This window comes from Rhinopithecus bieti, unplaced genomic scaffold, assembly GCF_001698545.2.
Source record: "Rhinopithecus bieti isolate Rb0 unplaced genomic scaffold, ASM169854v2 scaffold_39900, whole genome shotgun sequence".
NCBI lineage: Eukaryota > Metazoa > Chordata > Mammalia > Primates > Cercopithecidae > Rhinopithecus > Rhinopithecus bieti.
This window is the reverse complement of record NW_016816297.1, coordinates 86,438-104,469: the sequence shown is the minus strand read 5'-3', so window position 1 is coordinate 104,469 and position 18,032 is coordinate 86,438. Positions and strand designations below refer to the sequence as shown.

Sequence of the window (18,032 nt, the reverse complement as noted above, 5' to 3'; positions counted from 1 at the left end):
AAAAAAAAAAAAAAAAAAAAAAAAAAAAAAAAGTTTATGAATGTGTGTTGGGCGGCATTCACAGCTGTCCTGTGCCACATGCAGGCTGCAGGTTGGACAAGCTTGATGTAAAGAATATTGATGGTGCAAGTGAAGTGCTTCTTTGCATGTACTTGGATACTTGGATAGAAAGCAAAGGAGTGAATAATTGTGGAGGAGGGACATCTGGGAAGCTTCATCGAGGACATCCAATGAATGAATAGAACCAGGGTTGGGGAAAATGGGCTGGTCAAGGAAAACATGGGGAGGAATTGTAGGTAGAAGGAAGAGCCCTGTGCAAAGGGTGGCAAGCAAGTATGAAACAAGATGAATGTGTTCATGGAATCACATGGGGCATAGTATATGCAGAACAATTGGAGTGGGGTGGAGGGAACAGCATTTGATGAGGCCTGAGAGACTGGGAGCCAGAACTGGACCTCGCAAGCCATGCTGAGGAGATTGGGCTTAGAAGGGGCACCTTTCTTGCTATCATCCCTCCAGCCTGTCCTCTGGCTTCTGGATCACCTTGGAGTGCCCATTGTCAATGTACCTGACTGCCCTGCCCCCTGGTGGCCATATTGCTCTAAGCGTGTCGCTTTAATGCTTCTGAGCCCCAATTTCCTCATCTGTAAAATGGCTGCTGCTGATATGTGTAGGACTGTTGTTGTGCTTAGAAGTAAAAATAGAGATATAAAGATTTACCATCATTGAATCATTCTGCTGATATTTATTGTTTTCTGTCATTTTCCTACAATAATTAAAACAACAGTATGTCACAGAAATGGACAAACAAATCACTGGACTTTAAACAGCCCAGACCCAAAAATTAACTTGCTTTATTTTCTTTTCTAAAAGTCATTGATGACTCATTTTCTTATTTCCCAGGACTGGTGTTACTCGTATTAGATAATCTGTTTCCTAGGCTTTTTTACTAATAATACGAGATTTTTTGTTTCCATCTATAATAAAAAATAGTTGTTACTGTGATTGTTTTAAAAATGCCAAATTTTGCCTATTCTTTAAAATCTCCCTCTGTCATGAACAGTTTGATAACTCTTTCACTTAAAGAACAGAATATTATAGAAAATGGAGAAACTTTTATCCAAAGTACACATACCCAGAACTTCAGATGAGAGGAGTATCCATCTCACAAGAAGTCTTAGGTCTTCTGAAACTCTCAGGGAGGTGAGGAGGGAGGGTCCATGGTCAGTTGGTTTTCTTCACTGAGATTTTTAGGAAATAAAAATGTTTTTTCTACATTTGTTGCCCTTGATCCCATCATGAGTCATCCATATGGAGGTTATATTCAGTATATTCAGTGGGAACATAAACTTTCATTTCTCTGGGATAAATGCCCAGGAGTGCAATTGCTGAGTCATAGTTGCATATTTAATTTTCAAAGAAATGACAGAAATATTTTCTAGAATAGCTATACTATTTTACATTCCCACCAGCAATGTATAAGTGATATAGTTTCTCTACGCTTTCTCCAGGATTTGATATTTTCACTATTTTTTTATTTCAGCTATTGTAATAATAAGCGTGTAATAATATCTTCTTGTGATTTTAATTTGCATTTCGCTAATGGCTGGTGATACTGAATGTCTTTTCACGGGCTTATTTGCCATTTGTGTTCCTCTTTGATAAAATGTCTGCTGATTTATTATTTATTTATTTATTTATTTATTTATTTATTTATTTTGAGACAGAATCTCGCTGTCACCCAGACTGGAGTACAGTGGTATGACCTAGGCTCACTGTAACCTCCGCCTCCCAGGTTCAAGCAATTCTCATGCTTCACCCTCCCGAGTAGCTGGGATTACAGGTGTGTGCCACCACACCCAGCTAATTTTGTATTTTAGTACAGATGGGGTTTCACCATGTTGGCCAGGCTGGTCTCGAACTCCTGACCTCAAATGATCCACCCAGCTTAGCCTCCCAAAGTACTGGGATTACAAGCACAAGCCACCACGCCCGGCCCATCTGTTGATCTTTAATTAGGTCATTTGTTTCCTTACTGTTGAATTTTGAGAGTTCCTTACGCATTCTGGAATATAAGTTCGTTGTCAGATATGTGTTTTATAGTAAATATTACATATATAGTATTTCTAAGAAATGACCAAAATATTTTCTAGAATAACTCTACTATTTTATATTCCCACCAGCAATGTATGAATGATAATTTCTTCACATCTTCTCCAACATTTGATATTATACATGTGTGTAATATATGTAAATATTTTGTCCCATTCTGTTGCTTGCTTTTGCATCTTGTTAACAGGGTCTTTCTCAGAGCAGAAGTTTTTTTAAAAATATAAGAAGCTAGTTTATTTGAGCCAAGTTTGAAGACCACAACCCAGCAGCATAGATTCAAGTTGCCCTGGATGTGCTTCTGAGAGCAAAAGTCTTTACTTTTGATGAAAACACATTTTTCTTTGCCAATCATGCTTTAGGTGTCAGGTCTAAGAACTCTTTGCTTAGCCCTAGATCCTGAAGACTTTCTCTTATGCTCTTTGTAAATATTTTATTACTTTACTTTTTTCATTTAAGTCTGTGATCCATTTTGAGTTACATTTTGTGTATTAGGTTGTGGTAGGCAGAGATGTCCATGTCCTAATCTCTGCAACCTATGAATATGTTAAGATTGCTATTTAGCTGACTATAAAATAGGGACATTATCCTGGATTATCTGGGTGGGTCCAGTGTAGTTACATGGGTCCTTAAAAGTGGAAGAGGGAAGCAGAACAGAAGGGTCAGAGAATGAGATGTGATGACAGAAACGGGATCAGAGAGATGCAGTGTTGCTTGCCTTGAAGATGGAAGAAGACAGCCAAGATCAAAGGAGTACGAGTGTCCTCTAAAAGCTGTAATAGGCAAGGAAATGAGTTCTCCCCTGTAACCTCCAGAAAGGAACGCAGCCCTGATGACATCTTGATTTTAGCTCTGTGAGACCTGTGTCAAAATCCTGACCCACTAAACTGTAAGATAGTAAATTTATGTAGTTTTAAGCCACAGAGTTTGTGGTAATTTGTTACTGTAACATTAGAAAACTAATAAATAGGTGTTTTAGAAAAGCTTCTGTTAAAATAGGATTTTATATGTTTGGGTATACTATTTATCTGAACAGTTTTTATATATGCAACATCCCCGTGATATCAGACAAATGAAGCACTACTCTAAGTAGATCTGTGCATTCAGTGGGGAATAGTTAGAAAATGTATTACTTTTATTTCTGCTTAAATTTCTACATTCATTGTGACTTTAAATTCCCCACTACTACTTTTTAATAGGAAGTATCTTGTTGTTACTGTTGGTTTTGTTTGCGTTTCAGAAGAGAGTTGAATGAAATTTTGCACCAGAGAGCCAAATGTAGCCCCAAAATTTATGTGATGGGAGGCTAACATTCTCTTTTTTAAAAATATTCAATTGACTGACTACAGGACAAACAGAACCTTAGTTAATGGTCCTGATACTTGTACTAATTTGATTAGTTTTTTAAATGACAGCTTTGAGATATAATTTGTATACCATACAGCTTACCCACTTAAAGTATACAATTCAGTTATTTTAATATATTCACAGATATGTGCAACCAATCACCAAAGGACACAATATGTTTTCACACTGTCTTCTAATTTTAATTGTTTCTGAGAAGTTCGCTGTTAATTTTATTGGGCTTCTCTTGTAAGTGATGAGTTGTTTTTTCCCCTTGCTGCTTTCAAGATTTTCTCCTTGTCTTTGGCTTTCAGTAATTTTACTATAAGGAATCTCTTTCTGGATCTCTTTGCATTTATCCTACTTGATGTTCTTTGAGTTTCCTGAATATATAAATTAATGTTTTTCAGTAAATTTGGGAAGTTTTTCTAATATTTTTTCTGCTCCTTTCTTGTTCACTTTTCCTTTTGGTACTCTCATTATGTATATGTTGATGAACTTAATGGTGTTCTACATTTCTCTGAGACTGTTTATTCTTCTTTTTTCCATCTGTTCTTCAACTTGCCTAATCACTGTTGACCTACTTCAAGTTCATTAATTCTTTTTTCTGCCTGTTCAGTCTACTGTTGAGGCCCTTCAGTGAATTTTTCATTTCAGTTGTGCTTTCAACACCAGAATTTCTATTTGGTTATTTTTTATACTTCCTATTTCTTTATTGATAGTCTCTGTTTTGTAAAATATTGTCATCATACCTACCTTTACTTCTTTAATCATGGTTTTCTTTAGTTCTTTGAACATACTTATATGGCTAATTTGAAGGTTTTGCTTGTTAAATCTGACATGTGGTTGTATGGGTCATACTTTCCTGTTTCTTTGCATATCTCTTTTGTTGGAAACTGGGCATTTTGGATAATATATTGTAACAATTGTGAGTACTACCCCCTCCACCAGGGTTCTTTATTATTATTTGCTTATTTACTGCTTTAGTAACTGGCTGGATTATTTTATTGAAGGCTATTTCCTCAACCCCCATTCTCACCCTGCAGTACGAAGCCTCTAATGTTGGTCTTCGGGGGTACAAGCTTGTATATGCCCACAGTCACCTTGGGATGACAGTGGTTTTGGTGAGGCTCTCCTTGGCTGTCTCTTTACTTGACCATACCATGCTGTTATGGTCTACTAATTGTTGACTGATTGCTCTTGATTTTTGTTTTGTTTTGTTTTGTTTTTGTTTTTGTTTTTTTGAGATGGATTTTCACTCTTGTCGCCCAGGCTGGAGTGCAATGGCACGATCTCAGCTGACTGCAACCTGCACCTCCCGAGTTCAAGCAATTCTCCCACCTCAGCCTCCCGAGTAGCTGAGATTACAGGTGCCTGCCACCACGCCCAGCTGCTCTGTTGTTTTAATCATGTCCTGGAACATAAATTGCTCCACAAACTGATCCAATCAAATTAGGGCTCCTTTGAAGATAGTTCCTGAGATCAGTATTTGAGATTTCTTCCAACCCCAAGAGGCTATCTCTTTCCCTGATTCTCTCTGGCATATTAGGCAGCCTAGGCTTGAACTTCTGTACACTCAGTTGCAAATGAAGTCAGTTTTATTGCAGGAGAATTGAAGTCCCCTATTCTATGCCCTGCCTCTCTCCCTGGGAAAAATCTTTGAGCCATAGCTATGGCACAGGGGATGGAGACAAATGGTGAGCTTCCCTCTGAGTGTCAGCCCCAGGTCTCCCAGGTTTACTTCTTCTGGTATAGAACCCCCACCCCACAAGGTAACGCCAGAGCAATCAAGGCTTTGGTATTCTTGGTGGCACAACACCCAAGGCATAGCCTCCATCCCATGAGTTGGGGGCTAGGTGAAAGAAGGGAGCCCCCACCTCTCAGCTACATTTTCCTGTAACGTAGCCTCAGCAAAAGTAGCTGGGAACAGGATAAGATATACCAACATCCTGTTCTTCCCAGGAAGAAAGAAGCTGGGAGCTGGGGTAGAAGGAACCCTGTGTTCTTGGCTACTCTACTCTGGCATGAGATCTGTGCTGGGAGGGAAGATGGAGGAAGTGGTTCTAGATCCAAATACTGCAGACTTTGACTTTACTTTCTGAATTTTAGTAGATTTTCTTGAATAAGTGCTTCTTCATTTGCTGTATGCCCTTACAACCATTTCCAGAGACTTTAAATGGTTGTTTTTTTTTTTAATTGAAATAACTTTCACCAGTTTCGCTGGAAAGAGGGTCGTCCACGGAGCTGCTCACACCATTATGCCAGAAGTGGAACTCTATAAGCTTTTTAACATACAGTTTTATTGCTGCTACTCTTAATTGCTCAGAGTGGCCTTATACTTGGATTTCTACTTCCTTAGTAGATTTTAAATCGCTTGAAGGCAGTAGCCTTGACTTTATTCATTATGGAATCATGATAGCCCCTGGTAGCATGTTATATGTTGTGGCACATAAAAGAATGTCAGTCACTGACTGTATTGCTGTCTTTTCAAGTTTACATTTTCAGCTCTTCCTTTGTGACTTAAAGTGCTTAACTGTGTCACTGTGTCTTCCTTTTTTCTTACACTCCAGTGCTAGTGTGTTCCCAGAAGAGTGATGCTTCTTTTTTTTAATCTGTCATTGGCCATACTCAGGGAAGTACACTTGAACCGTTAGAAGTTTTAGTCCAAAGCATTTTTATTTACTCTTCACAATATAGGAGCTTTCTTTAACATTCCTAGTAGTATATATATAATTATGACTTTAGGCTACTTATTTGGGATATGGGGACAGGAAGAGAGTGAGAGAGGGATAAAGGGCAGGCAGAAAATTAGTGTGGTCATGTTCTTAAAGGTGGATGTGCCTCACTTGTTCTTTCTTCAGTCAGATATGTCTCATGCTTTTCAACCTTGGCTCTTGATGGCCCTGCCCTCATGACTGATTTTTTCTTTTTCTGTTCCTCTCTTATTGGGGATCACGGACTGGTTTTGGCCCCGTGGCTTCCCCACCCTTTGTTTTGGTCGACAGTGGCCATGTGGCCACATCTGAGGCTCCAGTTAGTGCTGTACCACTCATCTGTGGCTTGGGCTTCCTCCTAAGGCTAATGTGGCCTTTCCTAGTCTTTGACATGCTTTGTATTGAAAGATTTGGTAGTACTTTTCTCTCATTACTCTAAGTCATTTGAGAATATTCTTGACAAAAATCATTCAGTTTGCGTGATTTGCTTGCTGCTACTTCTGGGATCTGTGGGACAGTGTTGACTGCCCTCTGGGATGGGTGTGTGTGAACTGTTTTATTCAGTGTTGTTCTTTTTCCCAGGATGCTCCAGGATGAAACGCCATAGGCCTGTCAGCAGCAGTGACAGTTCAGACGAGAGTGAGTAGAACTGGCTGGCAGCTGGTAACCTTTCTATCTATATCCCTTGGGGATTTTTCCTTTCATTTGAGGATAAGCCATTTCATGCTTTTTTCAATGGTTAAAAAATGTTTCTGAGAAGGAAAATTCAGGGCACCATTTTCTTATTTAAATTTCATTAGAGATAGATAAATTAGAAGAATTGGTTGTGTGTGGCATATAACTGTTTTCACTTTTCATTTACGTAAACAAAAGCCAGATCTAGTAATGCTTTAATAGAGCTTCTCTAGAAAGAAGAAAAGTACAAGAGCATAAATTGTAGGCTGATTCTAATTGTAGCTTAGGTACTAAGTGTTTGACTGTGAGTCGGTCATCATTTGTAAAAGGCAGTAACCTTATTAGCAATAGCCTTTGGGGAAGCGCTGAAGGATACACAGATTACTTGCTCCACATTTTAGTTTTCCAATTGTTTTGGAGATACTTTTCTTCAAGTGGAATATGAATTGTGTTATTGCAGAACATTATGAGGTGTGATTATACCAAATCAGATAATCTCATCCTTAGCATTGTTGAAGCTTTTGCACTGTAGGAGATCATCTATAAATGTCACTAAACTCCATTATGAGGCACTCTTCAGTGCAGTTTGACTGTTTTCTTCAGTGGTATGAGCTCTCTGGTTTCTCTATGATATTTTTCATATTCTCTTGGATGACATTTAGTTTTATGACATTGTTATATTAGTAGCTAATGCGTCTCAGTATTATTTTCTAATTATCTTTTACAGGTCCTTCCACTTCCTTTACTTCTGGCTCAATGTATAGGATCAAGTCAAAAATTCCAAATGAACACAAGAAACCTGCTGAGGTGAGATCATATTCTCGATTTTTAGACTTAAGCTATAGTTTGGATGCTTGTCTCCCAAAACCTCATGTTGAAATTATATCCCAATGTTGGAGATGCAGGCCTAATGGGAGATGTTTGGATCATGAGAATATATCCCTCATAAATAGATTAATGCCCTCCCAGTGCAGGGGGTAAGTGAGTTTTCACTCCGTTAGTTCCCTTGAGAGCTGGTTGTTAAAAAGAGTCTGGCACCTCCTCCCATTCTCTCTTGTTTCTTCTCTCACCATGTGATCTCCACATATGCTAGCTCCCCTTGGCCTTCCACCATGAGTAGAAGCAGCCTGAAGCCCTTGCCAGCTGCCCAATCTTGAACCTTCCAGCCAGCAGAATCATAAGCTAAAAAACCTCTTTTCTTTATAAATACTTAGCCTCAGGTATTCCTTTATAGCAATACTAAATAAACTAAGACAACTTTTAAAAAGATAGATGGCTGCCTCCTAACTATATACCAACAGTACCCAGAATCTGAAGATGTGAAGAATAAAGAATGTGTCAGTGGGTAGGCTTGTTTTCTGATGAACTTATTTGTTTTCCAAGAAAGATTCCATTTTCTGTCTCCTTTAGGAGAACAATAATCTTCACACTGTGATTTCATTTTGTGATTTCAATCATCTTCAGACTGTGGTGACACATATTGCTTGGCTTTAGAATATTCCTCCCCTAACCAGGAAGTCAAAGAGAGCCAGACTAGGGGAATTGGGAAGGACCTAGAGATATCCTGGCCTATGATTGGAAAAAGCTAAGTTAGCAGGTGAGAAGAGATAGTACAGAAAGGGATAGGTGAGTAGGACTACATTAAAGATCATATGGGTCATGATCTGTGAAGCTGTGATGGGTCCTTACAGCCTTTGGATCACTGCTGGCCCAGAACGAATAGGTCAATCCTTATGAGGCTGGTCATCTTTTCCACAAAAGGCAGCAAAGTGCCAGGGTTCCCCTTCAACTTGATAATGGTTTAGTGAATCCTACAGACTTTCCTCTGTGATAATTAAATGATGATAAAATGACCTTGTGTATCTTCACTTCTACTATGAGTAGACTTCCTTAGCTGTAAAAGAACAGAAAATATATTAGTTATGTATTGCTGCATTACAAATTATCACAAAATTCGTGTCTTAAAGCAGCACACACTTATATCTCAGTTTCTGTGGGTCAGTAATCTGGGCATGGTGTGACTAGATTCTTTGTTCAGGATCTTTCAAAGCTGAAATCACTGTGGAAAATGGGATGTGTTCTCATCTGGAGGCTTGCCTAGGGAAGAATTTGCCACCAAGCTCATGTTGTAGGCAGAATTTGTCTCCTTGGAGCTGAAGGACTGAGGTTTCTGTTTTCCTTCTTGCTTTTGGCAGAGAGCACTCTCAGTTTCTAAAGGCCACTTGTAGTTCCTTGCCACATGGCCTTTTCCATAGATCCTTTCACAACATGGCAGCATACTTATTCAGAGCCAACAAGGAGAGTCTTTCCCTCCAGTCAGCTAAGATGGAGTGTTACATAACATAATATAATCATGGGAGTGGCATCCCCATCACATTATCTATATAATGTGACCTAATCAAAGGAATGACATCTCATCATGTTTGCCATATTCTGTTGTTTAGAAGTAAGTCATAGGTCCCACTGCCTTAATAGAAAGGGAGTGACTCTTTGTGGGTTACTTTTGGGTGTGTCCAGCAGAGAGCATTTCTCTCTTCCTTGGAGGTCACTTTTCATTTCTTTTGCCAGGGATTTTCTGGGCACAAGAGAAGTAAAAGTTTATTTATATATGTCCATGTCATACAGAAAATTTAGGGAATATAACACACATAAACAGGAGTGGAAGAAATTTCCCATCTGCCTAGAGGAGACTTTGACTACAGAATGGTGAGAAAGAAACCTTGCTACCTACCCTTTTAGGAGGACGGCTGGTCCTAGGACATAAGGCAATTCAAGGGCTTTGGGTTTTGAGGCCTACTGCCTCCCAGGCAGTGGTAATAGTAGTCTTTTTGTTGCAAGGGATAGGGGACCTGGGCTGCTGAAAGCAAATTTTTTTCATTTATATTTAATATTCTGTTATAAAAAGGAAAACCTCATGATATTGTAGGACAAAACTAGCCTTTGCATTAGAAGAGCTTGATCCCATGTTCTGCTTTGCTGGCTTATTTCATCTCTTTGAAATAATTTGTCAGTATAACATGGACATTATCATACCTATCTCTCATAGCTACCATTTATTGAAGTTTTATGTGCCAAAAGCTTTACATTAGTTTCCCAAATTTAAACAATTATGAGACTCTCCTTGGATGCCTGTTTAAAATAATGATTCCAGACTTACCCCACCCTGTGACACTACTGAACTAGTATTTCCAAGAAAGGTGCCTAGGATCTGGATTTTAAAAGTGACTCAGGTGATTTTATAATCAAGCACATCAGGGAAGTAATATACTCCTGTTCTATTCCTCCAGTAACACTATAAAGTAGGTACTTTCCAGTTTTTTGTTTGTTTTGTTTGTTTTTTTGTTTTGCAGGTGATGAGGCTCAGAGAAATTTATTTGCCCAGGGTCATTTGAAAAGCAGAACTGATATTCAAGTTTTATTCATGCTGAATCTTGTTTTATTAACCCGTATGCATTGGGCATATTATGTAGGGTACAATAACTGTATAGTAAACATTTGTTGAAACTTTGGCAGTTGAGAAATATGGGACAGCACCAGTGTTTTCTCATGAGTAGTGATAATCAAAGTTTCCATAATGAAGTGGGAATAAAACTCAAGAATAGAGAGAACAAACCTGGAATTGAACAGGGGCTGGGAACCCAGGCAGCAAGAAGAATATAGTAGGAACCCTTGGTAAAAGAAGAGAAGTAAAAGTAAGTGGGAATTGGCAAAGGTGACAAGCACACACTACTCACAGGTGAGTCTGAAAGCAGCCTTTGAGGAATCATATGGAACCACTGTGAATTCTTTCTTCCTCTTTGGCTCCTGAAACTGAAGCAATATTGCCATTGGCTGCTTTTTATTTTTTTAATTAATTAATTTATTTATTTAGATTCGGAATCTTGCTCTGTCGCTCAGGCTAGAGTGCAGTGGTGCAATCACGGCTCACTGCAACCTCCACCTCCCAGGTTCAAGCGATTTTCCTGCCTCAGCCTCCCAAGTAGCTGGGAGTACAGGCGCCTGCCACTGCGCCCGGCTAATTTTTGTATTTTTAGTAGAGACGGGGTTTCACCATCTTGGCCAGGCTGTCCTTGAACTCCTGACCTCGTGATCCACCCGACTTGGCCTCCCAAAGTGCTGGGATTACAGACGTGAGCCACTGCGCCCAGCCGCCATTGACTGCTTTTTTCAAAGTGTCAGTTTATGCCCTATTTCTGATAGCGTATCACTTTTCTCTCAATTTCTGATTTTCCTGGCCCTACTTGCTGCACCTGTTTGCTTCAAACAATTGTTTTAAGGTTCACTTAAGAAATACGACATATTTGTACGCTTCTTTCTTTATTTCTGATGTTCCCATTTTTCTTTTTTGTTCATTTGTTTCTGTTTGAAGAATTTCCTTTAGCTATTAGGATAGGTCTGCTGGTGATAAATTCTCTTAGTTTTCCTTCATCTGAGGATGTCTTGATTTCTCCTTCATTCTTGAAGGATATTTTCACTTGATATAGATTTCTGGTTTGACAGTACTTTCCTTTCAGCATTTGAAAAATATACTACTTCCTTCTGGCCTCCATGGTTTCTGATGAGAAATCTGCCCTGAACCATTCAAATAGGTTGTTCTCCTCTAGGTAGTCATTTCTTTCCCAGTTGTTTTGAGATTTTCTTTGTCTTTAGTTTTTTAAAGTTAGATTATGATGTACCTGGGCATGGATTTCTTTTGGCTTATCCTCTTTGGGCTTTAATCAGCTTCTTGAATCTGTAGATTTATGTCTTCCACTAAGTTTGGGAAATTTTCAGCCATTATTTCTTCAAATATTTTTCAACTCCACCTTCTTTTTCCCCTCCTTTTGGGGCTTCAGTTACATGCATGGTAGACCTTTTGTTATTTTCCCACAGGACCCTCAGGCACTCTTCTTTTTTTTTTTTTCAGTGTATATTCTGTTGAACAGATTGAATAATTTCTCTTGTTCATTGGTTCTGTCTTCTGTTCATTAATTCCATTCATTGGTTGAGCCTATCTTACGAGTTTGTTATTTCAGTAATTGCATCCTAAAATTCTATCCTAAAATTTCCATTTGGTTATTCTTATATATTCCATTTCTTCACTGAGACTTTGTGTTTTTTGTTTCAAAAGTGTTTGTAATTTCTTGTCGAAACGTTTTTATCATGGATGTTTTAAAATCCTTGTCAGATAATTCTAACATCTGTGTGATCTCAGTGTTGATGCCTGTTGATTGTCTCTTCTCATTCCCAGTTCTTAGTATGATGAGTGATTTTCAGTTGTATCCTGGACTTTTTCAGTATTATGTCATTAGACACTGAGTCTTATTTAAATCTTCTGTTTTAGTAGTCCTCCACTATAACCAGACCAGTGGGGAAGAGGGCTGCTGACTCTCTACTACCTGTTGAATTCCTAAGCTCCCCATCCTAGCTCTTTATTTCTCTGGGAAGCAGGACTGGGGAGTCTCTACTGCTTCACAGATGTGGAAATTCCCACCACCTTGTTGCCCCCAATGATGATGGAGGATATGGTGGTAGTGAAGGTACCACCTTATTGATGGGTGATAGTGACAGCCTAGGCTCCCTACCCAGTCTGCAAACATCACATTGAGGAGGAGAGGTGCCTCATTATTGCTGGGAGAGGGTGAACATCGGGACCTCTCAGGTGGTGTACATTGACACCGCAATAATCACCCTTTTTTAAAAACCATTTTTAACATATTTTCTTGAAATATAATTCTCGTACCATACAATTCACCCATTTTAAGTGTATAATTCAGTGGGTTTTAGTATGTTCAGAGTTGTGTAACCCATTACAATAATAATTTAGAACATTTTCATCACCTCAGAAAGAAACCCCTTACCCATTAGCAGTAATTCCCCATCTCCCTACCTGCAACCCCTGGCAACCACTAATTTACCTTCCTTCTCTATGGATTTCCCTGTTCTAGACATTTCATATAAATGGAATCATACAACACGTGCCCTTTGCGTCTGGCTTCTTTCACTGAACATAGTGTTTTCACCTCTCATGTTGTAGCATGTATTCGTCTGTCCATCCGTCTGTCTTTCCTTCCTTCTTCCTTTATTTATTTATTTATTTTTTTTCTTTTTTTGACAAAGTTTCACTCTTGTTGCCCAGGCTGGAGTGCAATAGCGCGATCTCGGCTCACCGCAACCTCCACCTCCTACGTTCGAGCGATTCTCCTGCCTCAGCCTCCTGAGTAGCTGGGATTACAAGCATGCACCACCACACCTGGCTAATTTTGTATTTTTAGTAGAGACGGAGTTTCTCCATGTTGGTCAGGCTGGTCTTGAACTCCCGACCTCAGGTGATCCACCTGCCTCGGCCTCCCAGAGTGCTGGGATTACAGGCATGAGCCACCATGCCTAGACACTTCATTTCTTTTTATGACTGAATGATACTACATTTTATCAGTACACTTTTTTTTATCTGTTCATCAGTTAGTGGACATTTGGGTTGTTTCCACTTATGGGGTATTATGGGTAATTCTGCTTTGAACATTCAGGTACAAGTTTTTGTGTTGACGTGCATTTTCAGTTGTCTTGACTACACACATAGGAGTGGAATTGTTGGGTCATATAGTAACTCTACTTAACCATTTAACTATTTAAAGAACTACGAGGCTGTTTTCCAAAGGGGCTCATCATTTTTCAGTCATACCAGCAATATTTGAGAGTGTTTGAAATTTGTTATTGCTGTAACAGAGACTTCAACTTCTTCTAGTGACCCTGTTTTTGTCTCTCCTCGTGGCTCAAGGTCTCTTTGTGCTTGTCCTCATAGGAATTTTGTCTCTTGCAGCTCTCCCAAGCTGTTAGCCAATGTTATTATCCCTGGAGGCTTTAGCATAGTAGAGGGTATGGGGGAGGGGCAGCATTCGCTAATCTTCTCATTAACTCTTTCTTAGTCTTTAGGGTGCATAGTGGTCCTGTTTCTGGGGGTGGAAGTGGTGGTGGGGAAGGTAGTCTTCAGGTAGAGCCTTTTGCCCCTGCCCCGATTCCCTCACTGGCCTGTAGCAGGTATCTTCTGATGTTCTCAGCCTTTGTCCTTGAGGTTCTCGCTCCTGTAGATTACCTTTTTGCCCCTTAGGTAACACAGGGAGGCTGAGGCTGGAGGCTTTTCCCTTCTCCCAGCAGTGATGAAACTGCACCATTGCCCTCACTTGATACCCTTCCCCTGCAGATGAAGCCTTTTGTTTGGTAAGGGAACCAGGGTACTAAGCACCAAGTACCCAGACAGCACCGCTCTGGTGTCTTTCCCAGGTACCGCGCCCCCCCCCCCCCAGCTTCCCTGTGTGAACGGAGTTGAGTTCCTGAAGAAAAAGCTTGCAAGCTGTTGGGACCCCCCCCAATAACTACAGCCCCCAGGAACTTCATATTCTTGTATCAGTCCCCACGCAGCATCCAATGATTCAAAATTTCTAGTTTAATGTTCCTGCTGTGGCTTCTGCCACAGGTAACCAAATGCCCTGCCCTGTGTCTCCCTGCAGGCACCTGTCTCTCTGAATTGGCTATTTGTGCTGTGATTCATTTCTCTGATGGGTTCATGAAAATTTGTTAATTTGCTGCCTGTCCTGCCATTTGCTTCTTATAAAAACGGGAGATTGTTTTGTTTTGTTTTCTGACTACAGATCTGAGACAAAACCAGAATTCTTGAGCCTTATGATTTTACTGGGAATTAGTCACTGACGTGCAATATAAATTATCCTTTTTGCAGAGGATTAATTGGCCGCATTAAAAGATACATATTTTTCTTTGGTATTTAGTGTATCAGTGAGATTCTTGTGCAAGTCTCCCTCTAATTTATCCCGTAGAGAAGAGTTTCCTAGGGATATGTGAATCCCCTGTATGGTTCAGGGGCTTTGTGTACCTTCTGGAAATTGTGTACAGATTTTTAAGGGTATGTTCTTTGTTATTTTTTTTTCTGAGATAGTAGCCTTATCTGATTCTTAAAAGGGCCCATACTTTAAAGTTGTTGTTGTTTTTTTTAATCCCTAGAAAAAGTACATAGTAACTGACTGAGAGCCGTGGCTCATACCTATAATCCCAGCACTTTGGGAGACTATTAAAAAGTCTTCCATTTGTTATCAGAAGCTAGGATATTTTCGACTACTAGTCTGGTGTGTAAAACATATCAACCTATCTTAAAACATTGACTGCATATCATCTGTAGGCCTGGAGTCTCGTTATTATCCAAGACTTTCATAGCAACAGAATGAAAGCTCATATATTTTAATTCAATGGAGAGCACTACATACTCTCTAGTAAAGCCTGTTTATATCATTGTACCTATATTTCTAACAAGCTTAATTATTTGGTTTTCTGACCTACAGCAGATAAAAAGCACTGAGCTACAAGTGCATACTTATTACACAAAAGGGGACATTGAGGGAAGGAAGAATAATTTGCAAAACAGCCTTCAGATGTTATTTCTTGTGCTAAAATTGCTCAGATCTCTAAATCAGACTTTGTTGCTCCCCATTCTCCATTACATCTCTGTTTGATATGGGGAAAGGGAATAATCCAACTTAAGCAACCCAAAGGTGCATTGCTTTATGGTAACTGATGTTGCAGTTGGTGTTAGCCTATAGCCATCAAAATGTTCTGTTTATTCTTTATAAGAAACCTGAGAGTTATTTTAAACTATTTGAAAAATATTTCCATGGGTTTTAAAGTTTTAAATTTAGAAATTGAATAAGCTTTTTGATTCATTGAAAAAAATCAATGTGGGATGCAATGTCTTGACAATACAAGAACAGAGTTTTTAAGGGTTTTAGGCACAGTGTTCTTTGCTAAGTTTTCTCTACTATTGATTCTTCTGGATTTTTGGGGGCACTAAAAGATTCGCTACTACCATTATACATTAAATTCATTTGCTTCAAACATACTAACCTATACCCAGTTTAGTGGGGCTGTTATGCCTTTTGGAGCGCCTGACATGTCCAGTTTCGGGTCGTATATGTATAGTCTCAGCATTTCAAGTGATGGAATCAACACTATGATCAGTCTCTCTGGCTTATATTCACATGGACCAGACAGTGTTTCCTCTTTGGTCATACAGGAAGTTTAATGTTTTGATACTATTCCATATCGAACAATGTCCACCACCCACACACATGTTCAGAGGAGCCTGTGCTCTATAAAAAACCTCACCAACCGCAGACCGCATTCCTACCACTTGAGAGCCAATACAAACCGCTCACAGCACGCGTTGTCTGCAAGGGCATTCTTCATCTTCTAGTGCTCTGGCAGCGTCGAGCACATTGCATGTCTCTACCATTGCACTTCATCAATGAAGGCACACTCCACCCCCCTTTGTTTCTGCAAGCCATCAATGACAGGCAGATGTGCACACCAGTGTTGGCCCTTAGGCATAAGAACCTTCACATCAGACCGTCCCCTCTCCTCGCCACGTCACTCCCCCTCTTCTGCACCATAAATACCAGCTTCATCCTGTACAGTACAAAGCCCCTTTTTGTTCTCAGCAACTTCTCTTTGGGACAAACCTACCACGTGGCTGTAAATACGCACCACTGTTAAGACTTGTAAAACTTTTCAACTTCCATTACTAGAAAAGGTCAGGGTCAGGCATCTAGGTCCCTCCTTCATTATCTTTAATTTAACACAAATGGCTTATGTTTATTTTGTGAAGTTTACATTACCTTGTGGCCTTTGGAGTATTGGTTAAAGTTCTTGATGGGGCTCTTGCTTGGGAACTGTGTCCTTTGGAGCCAAACCATGCACACTTTAACTGAGCTGTGAACCATATCTCTCTTACCCATCAATCACTTACTTTGTGGACTATGGAGAAGAACTCAGTTATATACTTGTTTCTGATTTTAGAAGGAATGCTATGATGATGGGATAATAATAACCACCATCTAGCATTTATTAGAAATTTTACTATGAGCTCCATACTGTGCTAAGTCCCTTTATACAGTTCACCATTTAATCTTTGCAACAACCCCTATGAGGGGAGTGTTATTTCCCCATTTTATTAGATAAATTGGAGACTCAGAATTTGGATAACTGCCTGAAAGCTACCTCCAGTAGTGCACAACCATTACCACTCCAGGTGGTCTGTCCCCAGGCACCATATTCCCTTCTAGTTACTTCCTCACTTTATCGAGACTGAGTCCCTCGCCTCCTCGTTCGCCAGGCTGGCAGCTCGCGTCGTCTCCTCCTCCCAGCTCCACTGCCAGCTCCGCCTCCTGGTTCACGCCTTCCTCGCCTCCAGCCTCCCAACGCTCCCCTGGCCGCACTACAGCGGCCCTCCGCCCCACGCCCGCGAACCTTCTCTTGGTACTCTTATTCGTCACGCGACGTCCGGTTCTCCCGCTCGCCTTAACCCAGCAATCGCCTCCATCCTCCTGACCTCCTGACCTCCCACCCGCCTTGGCCTTCCAAAGTGCTGCGACTACAGGCCGTGCGCCTGCGCAGCCTCACAGATTTTCTCACCCATTCTACTACACAATTCTGCCTGCTTCAAACTTCCCCTCGTCCAAACCACCAACTATACTGACGACGATCCCAGTCAGCTCTAGCTCAACTCATTTTGGTAACTCTTCTCTAACGTCTTCTTTCCCCCCTGTCTCTTCTCCTCACTCTGCAGAGTTAACTCTTTTTGTTCACCGTTTGGCTTCCCTATTCCCTTTTATTGTGTCTTCTACTGAACATACTTACACAACTATACTCATGTATATGCTGCTGCCACTTCCTTACTACATCAACAATTCTCCTCACTAATCGGATCTTGCTGTAGCTTATTTTGTTTCGTCACCCAACTTTCAACCCACAATCCCTTCTTCTTACTCAAAACCGCCAGTTAACTCGCGCCACGCTCCTGTACACATATGTCTTATACTAACTTTGCACATATCTCCTCTGCCCGATACTGAACCTGACTTCCCATCCCCTCAGCATTTACTGTTCTCGTCTCATGCTCTGAGAGTCTCTCGACTTCCATAGAAGATAAGCAGCCTCCACACTCTGCCTCTAAGTAACACACACTGCTTCTCTAGAAAACCTTCATCTGATGCTACTTAATCTGTAGCTTGTAAAATTGACACATCCCGGCTTCATCACATGCCTAGCTTGTCTCTTCCCCTCTAAAGGAGAAGGGAACACCCTCCTTAATAGTCGATTGGATTTCGTTTCATCTTGCTTACAGACAAAACAGGTCATGAATTGGCC

General features: G+C 40.3%; 1 protein-coding gene across 1 annotated transcript in view; it reads left to right on the top strand.

Annotated features, from left to right (window-relative positions):
- Positions 1 to 18,032, top strand: part of JADE3 (jade family PHD finger 3) — a 159,788-nt gene that overhangs the window by 67,612 nt on the left and 74,144 nt on the right. Inside the window, exons 3-4 of the mRNA XM_017854805.1 lie at positions 6,750 to 6,806; positions 7,570 to 7,649. Coding sequence (XP_017710294.1) covers positions 6,761 to 6,806; positions 7,570 to 7,649 — 126 coding nt within the window. The 5' untranslated portion in view covers positions 6,750 to 6,760. The remainder of the gene's footprint in view (positions 1 to 6,749; positions 6,807 to 7,569; positions 7,650 to 18,032) is intronic.